Source organism: Corylus avellana, chromosome ca2 (assembly GCF_901000735.1).
Source record: "Corylus avellana chromosome ca2, CavTom2PMs-1.0".
Classification (NCBI taxonomy): Eukaryota; Viridiplantae; Streptophyta; class Magnoliopsida; order Fagales; family Betulaceae; genus Corylus; species Corylus avellana.
Genome location: NC_081542.1, coordinates 17582944 through 17597839, shown reverse-complemented (window position 1 = coordinate 17597839; position 14896 = coordinate 17582944). Strand labels below are relative to the sequence as shown.

Genomic DNA, 14896 nt, shown 5'->3' with positions numbered 1-14896 from the left:
CAAGCAGGATGGGTGTTGCGTCCTAAGTTCTGCCAGGCCCTAGTAAGCTCATAATGAATTTATTTTGCTTGATTTCCAACTTTAACCCCTCCTGCATATTGGATCTAACTCAAAAATTTGAACTTCTCTTTCTGCATCCAAAATCCAACTTATGTTTACAAATTTTCTAGAACCATTTCTCTCTTGGGAAATTTTGTTGAACGAGGTAGCTCATAGGATTCTCTCTAAATCTTTCTGGAATTTGTGTTTGAGGTGCAAAAGTTGGTATCCATTTTTTGTTAACCTATTTATAATTGTCTTAAATGAGTCTTATATATTGTCTATTGATTCTTCAACATTTTATGGGTTGTTTTGTGCTGGTCTTAATGGATGCCTAAAGGATGTGTACAATCATGACACGCCTGTAGGTGGGCCCAAAGATATGGGTCCATCGAAGAAGGAAATTGAAGCAAATGCCATATTACGGTATTTGACATTCAATGTGGAAGCGAATACACCTGAAACCAGGAAATTGTAATATTTACTTTTTAAATTACATGCCACCAATTGTAAATTACAAATATAGTCACGTGATTTTGTATGATGTGGCTGACATTAATTGGTGTAGACAAAGCCTGCATGTTGTGGCTCCACGACCATATACATTCTCAGTGGGATGGTTGCATGCATGATCTAATTTGGGCATATACATTTTTGTGTTTTTTTTTTTTTTTTTTTTTGTGGGGGGGGGAGACTTTATCAATAAGCTACTTGGGACCTTTAAGTCCTCCTGCCAGTGCATTTAATCCAGGGTCTCTAATATGAGCTTGATAGACTTTATCAATAAGCTACTTGGGACCTTTGACTTTGGAGCATCTCTGCCATGTGATTGAATGCTTCTGAATATATGATAAAATTTGTTGTGTCACATATAATTTAGAACTTGATGCTAAGCAGTTGAACCATAGACAGTTTTGAATTGGCATCAATTGTGTGGTATACATTGAACACTGGCAAGTTTGATGGTCCTGCCTTATCCAGATTCCTCCTGGATGATGCTCAACCCCAAAGCAGAAATCATTCATATTTGTCTGTTTTGTGCGTATTGTATGACTGCTAATAGGGTGTGACTATGTTCAAATAAACAAAAAGATCAGATTCTAATGATTATTGGTCATCCAATCAAGTCAATTTGGTTGAGGTTTGTTTACCACTGATCCGTATACAAATGTTTATGAGGACAGAGTACCCATTTTTGCTAGTGCAGGACTCCTATGCAATTGTTAGTATGTATTGGTCTCTGAATGCAACCTCTTACTGTTTGCAGGAACAGAAATCAGCTGGGAGGAAAAATCCACCTGCTCGACCATTTGGTATGATTATTAAGGTCCAGCCACAAGCGAAAAAAGCTAAGTTAGATCCAGGAACTTCGGAAAAACCTTCAGATGTAGTGAAAATCCCTGGTGTTGATCCAGAAAAATCTTCAGAGCCAGTGACAACATCTAATAGTGATACTAGCGAGAACCAAGATGTTGGTATAGCTGGTCTAGTTTCATATAGTGATGAAAGTGAAGAGGATGATTAGTGGTTTTACTAAGTGATTTAAAGAAGACACTTATATTTGTCGAATTTAATTTCTTTTGTTGTGTTTTTGTGTTCAATTTCTTGTGTAGACATAGTATAGATGAATATAAACGAAGGAACGGGAGATTCAGGGTGAGCAACTTCGGTCAGTGATACAGATAGCAAACATAAACTTGTATTTCCGTGTTTTTGTATGTTGTCTATCAAACAGGAACTTTTGTTCGTCCACCAGAAAATACATTTCAGTTATCTAACCATAAAACAACTTACATTTTTATTGTCTCCCCTTCAGTCGGAAAAGAGAAACAGCAACCCTCCAACCAATTTTTAGAAGGGGAAGTGGCTCAACAAGCTCAAGCAGTTGATGCTCTCGAGTGAAGTGCCAGTAGGGAGGCATAAGATCCTCCCTCGATGTTAATCAAAGTCTCATGCCTTCCTTTTTCCACAATAATCCCATTCTTAACCACGGCAATTACATCTGCATTCTTGATAGTGGATAATTGATGGGCAACTACAATTGTAGTTCTGTTCACCATGACTTTGTCTAATGCATCTTGGACCACCTTCTCTGACTCAGCATCCAATGCACTGGTTGCCTCATCTAGTAGCAATATCTTTGGATCTTTGATGATAGCACGCGTAATGGCTACGCGCTGCTTCTGCCCTCCGGACAATTGGAGTCCTCGTTCTCCTACTATAGTATCATAACCCTGAATGTTGCATCAAGAATAAATAATTTGTGTAAGAGTGTTTGTAGACGTACTTCAATCAACAATATGTCTAAATAAGATTATTTTTTTCAAAGAAAAATAATTTGCAGTGTTCTTACTTGTTTTAGTCCACTAATGAATGTGTGGGCATTGGCCAATTCTGCTGCAGCTATAATCTCTGCCTCATCTGCATTTCCACCCCTTCCGTATGCAATGTTGGCACGGATCCTGTCATTAAACAAAACTAGTTCTTGACTTACAAGGCCCATTTGCTGCCTCAACCACTTCAAGTGCAACTTTTGAATTTCGATTCCATCAAGTGTAATATGACCTGAATTGGGATCAAAAAATCTTTCCAATAATGCTATCACTGTGGATTTCCCGCTTCCGCTTTCTCCAACCAGGGCAACTGTCTGAAAGAAGACATTCACAAGACTATAGTTTTAAATTTGAGAGTTGTGTCTTGTCTTTGCCTGTTGTAGCAAATTAATAATGAAATTGTAAACATGATATCAGAGAATATTACTTTACCTTGCCTGCATGAATAGCCAAGTTGAGGTCTCTGAATATCTGAACATCTGGCCTAGATGGGTACTTAAAGCTTACATGATGAAACTCAATATCTCCCTTGACATCATCCAATGACATCCCGGACTCATCACTTGGGTTTATCTTTGACTTCATGTCCATTATTGCAAAGATGGAAGCAGCGGCATTCTTGGCTTTTTGAGAATCATTGGCAAAGGAGCTTGATTGAGTAACTGCAGTAGCTGTCATGGTCAAAGCAAGTGCAACCTGCAAACCACATAAACGTGTCCAGAAGATCAAAAGACAATTTGGTGGAAGGAATCTCCCGGAAGTTCTGAAGTATTTGGAAAAAGAAACGATGGCTTATTTACTGTTAAAACGTCTTGGAATGTTGCTTCGCCATTCTTAATCAGTTGAGCTCCTGCATAGATAGCGATCGCGTAGAAGTTAAACAGGAAGAAGTTAGCCATTCCAAATCCTATTCCACTGATCAAGCTCTCCTTTATGCTGACCTTCACAGGGCCTTCACATTTCTCTTCATAAAGTTGCATCACTTTCTCTTCAGCACAGAAAGAAGCAACAGTTCTTATACTCCCAACTGCATCATTTGCTATTTGGCTTGCTTCCTCATACATTGCCTGCAACCAAGTTCACTCTTTATGAATAATTCATAAAAACTATCATTAATTAGTGGTAGAGCATACCTTTGCATCTGCACTGAATCCTTTCATGGACCTTCGCTGAACATATTCATTGACACCAAGCAGAGGAGCCAATGCAAGGACACTAAACGCCATCTGCCAACTAGCAACAAAAGCGATGACTAAACCTGCAACCATTGATGCAATACTTTGAACAATTTGAGCTAGTGCTTCACCAACTAGAGTGCGCACAGTTGCTGCATCTGCCGAGAGCCTTGCACCAATGGCACCGCTCGAGTTCTCAAGCTCATCAAACCAACCAACTTCCATGCGAACCACCTTTTCAAAACACATTGCTCTGATTCGTTCAATTAACTTACACCCAGCCTCAGCAAAAAAGAATGATCTTATTGGAGCTGACAGAAATGCTACCAGACCAAGGACTATAAACATTACTGCCAAAAACTTCGAATCCTTTCTTAGTTCATGAGGTGGTTCGAAGAATGTTTTGATTGCACCGGAAATTAGCAAACCAAAAATTGGAAATACTACTCCACTTATGGTTGCAGCTACTGTTCCAATTAGAATCAGTGGAATCTCAGGCTTATTAAGGTAGGCAAGGCGGCGAATTGGGACCTTTAGAGATTTTTGTGGTGCTAATGAAGGGGTATTTGGTTTTGCCGCTACAGGAGTGACAGCTTTGGATACATCAAATGAGTGGCGGCTGCTATTTGCTGATGATCCCCGACTAATGGATCGTGGCATTGACACTCTTCGACTTGACTGTCTGAGAGATTCCAAAGTGATTTCAGACTTTTCTTGATCATCTACAGCATGTTGCGACTCCTTATTTACTTCTTGCAAGCGTACAAGTTGAGAGAACGCTCCATTCGGATCTTTGAGTAGTTTTGAGTGTGAGCCTGATCAATAGCCAAATACATTAAGAAAAGGAATAGCCAAATACACTATGAAATGAGCATCTCACGGTCTCTCTCCAGTCACAGTTGGAGAATTGGATCATAATATTCATTTACAACCAACCAATAATCTTACAATCTAGTGGTACTTCTTCTTTCCAATGCTTAGATATGGGTTTCAAACTATATAGAACAACTAAGCAATTTTCAAAAATAACACTTTGATCACAATACGAAAGATATGCAATAATGATTCAGAAAATTACTGAATTTATCTACAATGATGTGCTTAACAAGACAACACTAGGTTGGACGCATACATGATATTGGCTCAACATGTTATTGAGTAATATAGTATGAACAATACTTATCATCAACTACCTTTTTCAATCATCTTTCCTCAGCGAATGACTGCGATCATATCAGCATTCCTCACCGTGCTCAAACGATGGGCAACAATGACAGTTGTTCGGTTAATCATAATCCTGTCCAATGCTTCTTGCACTATTTTCTCTGATTCGGCATCAAGTGCACTTGTAGCTTCATCTAGTAGTAAAATTCGTGGATCTTTTAGGATTGCTCTTGCAATGGCAATTCTCTGCTTTTGTCCACCAGACATCTGTGTTCCATGCTCACCAACCATGGTATCTAGCCCCTACAAGTAAAATAAAAAATCAAAAAATAAAATAATAATTTTCAGACCTTGAAGATGAACACAGGGCCTGAAAGGATGAAAATTAGAACCTGAGGCAATTTATCAATGAATTTAGCAGCATTCGCAAGTTCAGCTGCAGCTCTTATCTCTTCAATAGTTGCACCATCTTTTCCATATGCAATATTGTCCATAATGCTGGCGCCAAACAGCACAGGTTCCTGGCTGACAAGACCAACTTTCCCCCTAATCCATTTGAGCTGAAACTCTTTGAGGTTAATGTTATCTATTAGAACTTCACCAACTTGTGGGTCATAGAATCTCTCTATTAGGCTGATCACTGTTGACTTCCCACTTCCGCTTTCTCCAACTAAAGCTGCAGTCATACCACTAGGGATATAAAGAGAAAATCCATTGAATATTTGCTCATCAGGTCTGGTTGGATAGCTGAAATAAACACCCTTCAATTCTATATCTCCACGAATGTCATCCAATACTCTTCCACTTCTGTCAAAAGCATCTATGTCTGGCTTCCTCTCAATAGTCTCAAACATCTTATAGGCCGCAGCTCGGCCAGCAGCAAATGCGCTCAAGCAGGGAGATGCCTGGCCTAAGGATCTGAAGCATCCATAGGATAGCAAAAGGCAAGAAGTAAATAAGCCAAAAGAAGACGCACATACATCCATAGGTTCATATATTTTTGTGTAAATTCAGCAACATAAGCAGAAAGAAGTTTTTGCTTATTGGGAAATAGGAACCATAATATTACAAGCATATTTACATACTTCTACAAGCTGAAGGAAATACAAAATGGAGCTTACATGGAAGCAGTTAAGACTGCGACAATCACATTCATCACTTGACCCCCATTGTATCCTTTCTGTAGTATCAGTTTTGCACCAAAATACACAGCCAACGAATAGGTGGAAAACATGACTAACATAACTGTGCCAACACCTACTCCGACAGCTAAGCCTTCATGAACACCGGATTTGTAAGCATGTACAAGAAATTTGTTGTAACTTGTTATAGCTTGCTTCTCCCCTGTAAATGATGCAACCTACATTGGAAGCAATGACAAACTTCATATTTTTGCTAAAGAATAAAGAGCAAAATTGGATTGTCTGTTTTAACAGAGAAATCAACAAGTATTTTTCCAAGAGTATTTTGTTTTGACAAATCGACTTACAGTTTTGATTGCGCCAATTGTTTGTTCAACTACATTTGCTGCCTTCGCATAAGCACTTTGTCCACGGGATGCCATCTTTGAAATAATCAAGGCCACCATGGCACCAGCTATCACAATAAGAGGAATTGCAGAACACAAGACAATGGCAAGAAGCCACCCTTTGGTAAATGCTATTATAAAGCCCCCGATGAATGTTGATATCAGTTGTAGAAATTTCCCAACCTACAGTACTGGCACAATTAGTTTTTAGGTGAAAAAGATTAAATAAAATTTCGTGTATCTTTTCTTGGTTTTGATGTTATTCATGCAGCTGTTTTGTACCTTCTCACCCACGGCATCCTGTATGAGAACAGTGTCACCAGACATTCTCTCAACAACCTCTCCGGTGTTAGTTTCCTTATCAAAGAAAGCAACATCTTGTCTCAGTATAGTTTTCAGATACAAACCCCTTATTCTTGCAGCCTGTATAGCCCCTGTGACCATCCAGCATGTCACCTCTGACAAACAACAGAGCTGAGATTCTTAATGTTCAAGGGTTTATACATAAAAGGCTTTCTCTATGCATTAAAAATATGTAATGATTTCAAGCATAAAATATGTACTTGCGGAGGCATGCTAAGCAACCAATCCCCAGTGCCAAGTAGTATTGTCATAAGGGGCATGCCTATCCCACTCCCAACAGCTCCAATGGTGCCAACAATCATCAATGCAGTATCAGTGGAATCTGCAAATGAGAAAAGCTTGAGAAATTGAACTGTCTTGTTTTTCTCATCTCCTTTGTTATTATGAGAGTTTTGTTGGCCCCCATTCATGGCAAAGCCATTCTCTGCTTCTGCATTGCCTTTTGAAGTAATGGCCTCATTTCTACCTGCATCGCCTTCCACGCTGCCGTGCACCGCCATATTACCAAGTCCAAGATATCAATTCAGTTTCCAGCTATTTCATTCAGAATGAATTGCACCTGAAGAATAAAAACTAATAACTCTTATATCTGTTTGAATGGACAGAGATAAGTAGAACGGAGTTGATGATGGAGACCATTTCATCTACCACTCGCCACAAAGGATTAAAGAAACCAGAAAACAGTCAGCATCTAGAAATATGGTTGACATTCGTCTGAAGTTGCAGCTTAACTGCAATGAGCTGGCCCATAATAGTTATTGAAAACGTGAAATGCAAGGTCTGTATGCGAATAAATAATGATTTTTGTTGGTCCCAAGAGGAGACTGAAATGAGAGAGCTGAATACATTGTTCTGTATTGGAAGACAAAACACTCTCCTAACTAAAATCCGAGCTTAGTTTAGTTGTGAGAACTGAGAAGGACAAAAACATTAAGCTTTGATTGCATTTGTCGTATGTTATATATGTTGCATGCAATGTTTGGAGAATAGGATGCAGACGGATCAGCACATATATAGGTTTTAAGTGGAACTGATAAGAAAAAATATGAAGAACCAAGAACAGAAAAAGATGAACAAAACCCCCCCTTCTACATGTCCCATGTTACCATGTACCATGTTGTTTGGAATGTGTAAACAAAAGAGATCGAACAGCCTAGACCAGATCCCCTCTCTCATGAAATTATTTAGTATAGTGTAATAGTGTATCGTTGCACGAGATCCATATCCTTGTTATTAAAAAAATAAATATATAGCGTTTAATGCCTAACATTATCATGCAATTGAGTTTATTAAGTTACTAAGTGTAACATGTGTCAGTTTTAAATGCTAAATCATTGGTGAGAAAAGCATACAAAAATCTCTCTAACATTCTCTTTTCTCTCAAAGAAGGAATAAATAAATCTTTGAAATTGAATATTGAACAGTATGTGCTCAGCTCTACTTGTAGAGCCGAGGTTTTTTGCTTTTTGTGTTTTTACAAAACTTACTATCTCCCAATGAGCACCTAAAAGAATGAGGCTTTAAAACCCGGGACCACCCAAAGCAGAAATCATTCACATTTGTCTGTTTTGTGCATATCATATGACTGCTGATAGGGTGTGCCAATGTTCAAATAAACAAAAAGATGAGATTCTAATGATTATTGGTCATCCAATGAAGTCAATTTGGTTGTTTACCACTGATCTTTATGAGGACAGAGTACCCATTTTTGCAATTGTTAGTATGTGTTGGTCTCTGAATGCAACCTCTTACTGTTTACAGGAACAGAAATCAGTTGGGAGGAAAAACCCACCTGCTCGACCATTTGGTATGATTATTAAGGTCAAGCCACAAGCGAAAAAAGCTAAGTTAGATCCAGGAACTTCGGAAAAACCTTCAGATGAAGTGAAAATCCAGAAAAAAACTTCGAATTTTATTTTCTTTTGTTGTGTGTTTGTGTTCAATTTCCTGTGTAGACATGGTATAGATGAATATACGAGACGGAACTGTAGATTCAGGGTGACCAACTTTGGTCAGTGATACACATAGCAAACAGAAACTTGCATTTCTCTGTGTTTTTGTATGTTGTCTACCAAACAGGAACATTTATTCATCCACCAGAAAATACATTTCAGTTATCTAACCATAAAACAATTTACAGTGGAAAAGAGAAACAGTAACACTTCAACAAATTTTTAGAAGGGAAGTGGTTCAACAAGCTCAAGCAGTTGAAGCACTTGAATGAACTGCCATAAGGGAGGCATAAAATCCGTCCTGGATATTAATCAAATTCTCATGCCTTCCTTTCTCCACAATAACCCCATTCTTAACCACAACAATCAAATCAGCATTCTTGATAGTGGATAACTGATGTGCCACCACAATTGTAGTTCTGTTCACCATGACTTTTTCTAATGCATCTTGGACCACTTTCTCTGACTCAGCATCCAGTGCACTGGTAGCTTCATCTAGTAGCAATATCTTTGGACCTTTGATGATAGCACGTGCAATGGCTACGCGTTGCTTCTGCCCGCCGGACAATTGGAGTCCTCGTTCTCCTACTATAGTATCATAACTCTACATGTTGCATCAAGAATAAATAATTTGTGTAAGAGTGTTTGTAGACGTACTTCAATCAACAATATGTCTAAATCAGATTATTTTTTTCAAAAATAAAATAATTTGCAGTGTTTTTACTTGTTTTAGTCCACTAATGAATGTGTGGGCATTGGCCAATTCAGCTGCAGCTATAATCTCTGCCTCATCTGCGATTCCACCCTTGCCATACGCAATGTTGGCACGAATTGTATCATTAAACAAAACTGGTTCTTGGCTTACAAGGCCCATTTGTTGCCTCAACCACTTCAATTGGAACTTTTGAATTTTGATTCCATCAAGTGTAATATGACCTGAATCAGGATCATAAAATCTTTCCAATAATGCTATCACTGTGGATTTCCCACTCCCGCTTTCTCCAACCAAGGCAACTGTCTGACATTCACAAGAATATAATTTTAATTTGAGAACTGTCTTTGCCTTTGCCTGTTGCAGAAAATAATGAAATTCTAAACATGATTTACCTTGCCTGCAGGAATAGCCAAGTTGAGGCCTCTGAATATCTGAACATCAGGCCTAGATGGGTAGTTAAAGCTTACATGATGAAGCTCAATATCTCCATTGACATCATCCAATGACATCCCGGACTCATCACTTGGGTCTATCTTTGACTTCATGTCCATTATTGCAAAGATGGAAGCAGCAGCATTCTTGGCTTTTTGAGAATCATTGGAAAAGGAGCTTGATTGAGTAACTGCAGTAGCTGTCATAGTCAAAGCAAGTGCAACCTGCAAACCACATATACGTGTCAAGAAGATCAAAAGATATTTGGTGGAATGAATCTCCTGGAAGTTCTGAAGTATTTGGAAAAAGAAACGATGGCTTATTTACTTGAAAAACGTCTTGGAATGTTGCTTTGCCATTCGTAACCAATTGAGCTCCTGCATAGATAGTGATCGCGTAGACGTTAAACAGGAAGAAGTTAGCCATTCCAAATCCTATTCCACTGATCAAGCTCTCCTTTATGCTGACCTTCACAGGGCCTTCACATTTCTCTTCATAAAGTTGCATCACTTTCTCCTCAGCACAGAAAGAAGCAACAGTTCTTATACTCCCAACTGCATCATTTGCTATTTGGCTTGCTTCCTTATACATTGCCTGCAACCAAGTTCACTCTTGATGAATAATTCATAAAACATACTCAAACCTTATAAATTTTTCCTAAAAACTGTCATTAGCGGTAGAGCATACCTTTGCATCTGCACTGAATCCTTCCATGGACCTTCGCTGAACATATTCATTGACAGCAAGCAGAGGAACCAATGCAAGGACAATAAAAGCCATCTGCCAACTAGCATCAAAAGCGATGACTAAACCTGCAACCACTGATGCAATACTTTGAACAATTTGAGCTAGTGCGTCACCAACTAGAGTGCGCACAGTTGCTGCATCTGCCGAGAGCCTTGCACCAATGGCACCGCTCGAGTTCTCAAGCTCATCAAACCAACCGACTTCCATTCGAACCACTTTTTCAAAACACATTGCTCTCACTCGTTCAATTAACTTACACCCAGCCTCAGCAAAAAATAATGATCTTATTGGAGCTGACAGAAATGCTACCAGACCAAGGACTATAAACATTAATGCCAAAAACTCCGAATCATTTCTTAGTTCATGAGGTGGCTCGAAGAATGTTTTGATTACACCAGAAAATAGCAAACCAAAAATTGGAAATACTACCCCACTTATGGATGCAGCTACTGTTCCAATTAGAATCAGTGGAATCTCAGGCTTATTGAGGTAGGCAAGGCGACGAATTGGGACCTTTAAATATTTTTGTGGTGCTACTGAAGGGGTAGTTTGTTTTGCCGCTACAGTATCAGTTACATCAAGTCCTTGGGATACATCAAATGAGTTGCGGCTGCTATTTGCTGATGATCCTCGACTAATGGATCGTGGCATTGACACTCTTCGACTTGACTGTCTGAGAGATTCCAAAGTAATTTCAGACTTTTCTTGATCATCTACAGCATGTTGTGACTCCTTATTTACTTCTTGCAAGCGTATAAGTTGAGAGAACGCTCCATTCGGATCCTTGAGTAGTTCTAAGTGTGAGCCTGATCAACAGCCAAATACATTAAGAAAGGAATAGCCAAATACACTATAAAATGAGCATCTCACGGTCTCTCTCCAGCCACAGTTAGAGAATTGGATCATAATATTCATTTACAACCAACCAATAATCTTACAATCTAGTGGCACTTTTTCTTCTATCCAATGCGTAGATATGGGGTTCAAACTACATAGAACAACTTAGCAATTTTCAAAAATAACACTTTGATCACAATACGAAAGATATGCAATAATGATTCAGAAAATTACTGAATTTATCTACAATGATGTGCTTAACAAGACAACACACCTAGGTTGGACGCATACATGATATTGGCTCAACATGTTATTGAGTAATATAGTATGAACAATACTGATCATCAACTACCTTTTTCAACCATCTTTCCTCTGCGAATGACTGCGAGCATATCAGCATTCCTCACCGTGCTCAAACGATGGGCAACAACGACAGTTGTTCGGTTAACCATAATCCTGTCCAATGCCTCTTGCACTATTTTCTCTGATTCTGCATCAAGTGCACTTGTAGCTTCATCCAGTAGTAAAATTCGTGGATCTTTCAGGATTGCTCTTGCGATGGCAATTCTCTGCTTCTGTCCACCAGACATTTGTGTTCCATGCTCACCAACCATAGTATCTAGCCCCTACAAGTAAAATAAAAAAAATCCCAAAATAAGAATAAAAATTTTCAGACCTTGAAGATGAACACCAGGTGAAAATTAGAACCTGTGGCAATTTATCAATGAATTTAGCAGCATTCGCAAGTTCAACTGCAGCTCTTATCTCTTCAATAGTTGCACCATCTTTTCCATATGCAATGTTGTCCATAATGCTGGCGCCAAACAGCACAGGTTCCTGGCTGACAAGACCAACTTTCCCCCTAATCCATTTGAGCTGAAACTCTTTGAGGTTAATGTTATCTATTAGAACTTCACCAACTTGTGGGTCATAGAATCTCTCTATTAGGCTGATCACTGTTGACTTCCCACTTCCGCTTTCTCCAACTAAAGCTGCAGTCATACCACTAGGGATACAAAGAGAAAATCCATTGAATATTTGCTCATCAGGTCTGGTTGGATAGCTGAAATAAACACCCTTCAATTCTATATCTCCACGAATGTCATCCAATACTCTTCCACTTCTGTCAAAAGCATCTATGTCTGGCTTCCTCTCAATAGTCTCAAACATCTTATAGGCCGCAGCTCGGCCAGCAGCAAATGCGCTCAAGCAGGGAGATGCCTGGCCTAAGGATCTGAAGCATCCATAGGATAGCAAAAGGCAAGAAGTAAATAAGCCAAAAGAAGACGCACATACATCCATAGGTTCATATATTTTTGTGTAAATTCAGCAACATAAGCAGAAAGAAGTTTTTGCTTATTGGGAAATAGGAACCATAATTTTACAAGCATATTTACATACTTCTACAAGCTAAAGGAAATACAAAATGGAGCTTACATGGAAGCAGTTAAGACTGCGACAATCACATTCATCACTTGACCCCCATTGTATCCTTTCTGTAGTATCAGTTTTGCACCAAAATACACAGCCAACGAATAGGTGGAAAACATGACTAACATAACCGTGCCAACACCTACTCCGACAGCTAAGCCTTCATGAACACCGGATTTGTAAGCATGTACAAGAAATTTGTTGTAACTTGTTATAGCTTGCTTCTCCCCTGTAAATGATGCAACCTACATTGGAAGCAATGACAAAAGTCATATTTTTGCTAAAGACTAAAGAGCAAAATTGGATTATCTGTTTTAACAGAGAAATCAACAAGTATTTTTTCAAGAGTATTTTGTTTTGACAAATCGACTTACAGTTTTGATTGCGCCAATTGTTTGTTCAACTACATTTGCTGCCTTCGCATAAGCACTTTGTCCCCGGGATGCCATCTTTGAAATAATCAAGGCCACCATGGCACCAGCTATCACAATAAGAGGAATTGCAGAACACAAGACAATGGCAAGAAGCCACCCTTTGGTAAATGCTATTATAAAGCCTCCGATGAACGTTGATATCAGTTGTAGAAATTTCCCAACCTACAGTACTAGCACAATTAGTTTTTAGGTGAAAAAGATTAAATAAAATTTCGTGTGTCTTTGCTTGGTTTAATTTTGATGTTATTCATGCAGCTGTTTTGTACCTTCTCACCCACGGCATCCTGTATGAGAACAGTGTCACCAGACATTCTCTCAACAACCTCTCCGGTCTTAGTTTCCTTATCAAAGAAAGCAACATCTTGCCTCAGTATAGTTTTCATATACAAACCCCTTATTCTTGCAGCCTGTCTAGCCCCTGTGACCATCCAGCATGTCACCTCTGACAAACAACAGACCCGAGATTCTTAATCTTCAAGGATACATAAAAGACTTTCTCTATGCATTAAAAATCTGTAATGATTTCAAGCATAAAATATGTACTTACGGAGGCATGCTGCACAACCAATCCCCAGTGCCAGGTAAACAAATTTTAGAGAGACCTAAAATTTCACCAGCTTGCTAAGTAATAACATCAACATATCAAGGGATAAAATATCAAGGGTTCAAATACATTCCTAGACATACTGTTAAATGGGTGCATAGAATATTTGACCTCAAGCAATTCAAGTACGCATGTTCTGAGCGAAAAAAATGCATTAATTTCTAACCTTGTTCATTGGTTTTTACCTTGGAAATTGCATGAACGATATCAATGTTGTTATTTTGGTTACTGCCGAAAACATTGATCAATTGACCAAGTAGTATTGTCATAAGGGGCATGCCTAACCCACTCCCAACAGCTCCAATTGTGCCAACAATCATTAATGCAGTATCAGTGGAATCTGCAGATGAGAAAAGCTTGAGAAATGGAACTGTCTTGTTTTTCTCATCTCTTTCGTTATTCATGGCAAAGCCAATTTTTGCGTCTGCATTGCCTTTTGAAGTGATGGTGGCCTCATTTCTACCTGCATCGCCTTCCACGCCGCTGTCCACCGCCATATTACCAAGTCCAAGATATCAATCCAGTTTGCAGCTATTTCATTCAGAATGAAATGCACCTGAAGAATAAAAACTTATAACTCTTATACGAATGAATTGGTTTGAATTATGGACATCTAGAGATAATAACACTCGCCACAAAGGATTAAAGAAACCAGAAAACAGTCAGCATCTAGAATGGTTGACATTCCTCTGAAGTTGCAGCTTAGCTGCAATGAGCTGGCTGGCCCCTAATAGTTATTGAAAACGTGAAATGCAAGGTCTGTATGCGCATAAATAATGATTTTTGTTGGACCTCCTTAGAGGATACTGAAATGAGAGAGTGCCCATGAAGGAGACAACAGAGTTGAACACATTAATGTTCCGTATTGGAAGGCAAAACACTCTCCAAACTAAAATCCGAGCCTAGTTTAGTTGTGAGAACTGAGAAGGACAAAAACATTAAAGCTTTGATTGCATTTGTCGTATGTTATATGTTGCATGCAATGTTAATTTGGAGAATAGGATGCAGACGGATGATCAGCACACACACACACACACACACACACACATATATATATATATATATATATATCGGTTTTAAGTGGAACTGAAAAAAAATATGAGAAACCAAGCCCAGAAAAAGATGAATAAACCCCCCCTAGC

At 38.8% G+C, this 14896-nt stretch overlaps 2 protein-coding genes and 1 pseudogene across 2 annotated transcripts; 1 reads left to right on the top strand and 2 right to left on the bottom strand.

Moving 5' to 3' along the window:
- Window positions 1-1192: 1192 nt before the first annotated feature.
- On the top strand, window positions 1193-1801 carry LOC132170448 (uncharacterized). Its single transcript, XM_059581438.1, has one exon. The coding sequence runs from the start codon at window positions 1208-1210 to the stop codon at window positions 1562-1564; it is 357 nt and encodes a 118-aa protein (XP_059437421.1). The 5' UTR covers window positions 1193-1207; the 3' UTR covers window positions 1565-1801.
- A 115-nt stretch (window positions 1802-1916) lies between these two features.
- On the bottom strand, window positions 1917-7027 carry LOC132170447 (ABC transporter B family member 21-like; annotated as a pseudogene).
- A 1774-nt stretch (window positions 7028-8801) lies between these two features.
- On the bottom strand, window positions 8802-14251 carry LOC132171077 (ABC transporter B family member 21-like). The gene is made up of 12 exons (XM_059582293.1): window positions 13940-14251; window positions 13698-13752; window positions 13417-13592; window positions 13091-13312; window positions 12723-12961; window positions 11994-12519; window positions 11638-11911; window positions 10389-11254; window positions 10029-10295; window positions 9662-9925; window positions 9279-9572; window positions 8802-9158 (listed from the first exon to the last, which is right to left on the bottom strand). Exons 1-12 carry the CDS (start codon window positions 14249-14251, stop codon window positions 8802-8804), a joined length of 3852 nt encoding a protein of 1283 aa, XP_059438276.1.
- Between the last annotated feature and the right edge of the window lie 645 nt (window positions 14252-14896).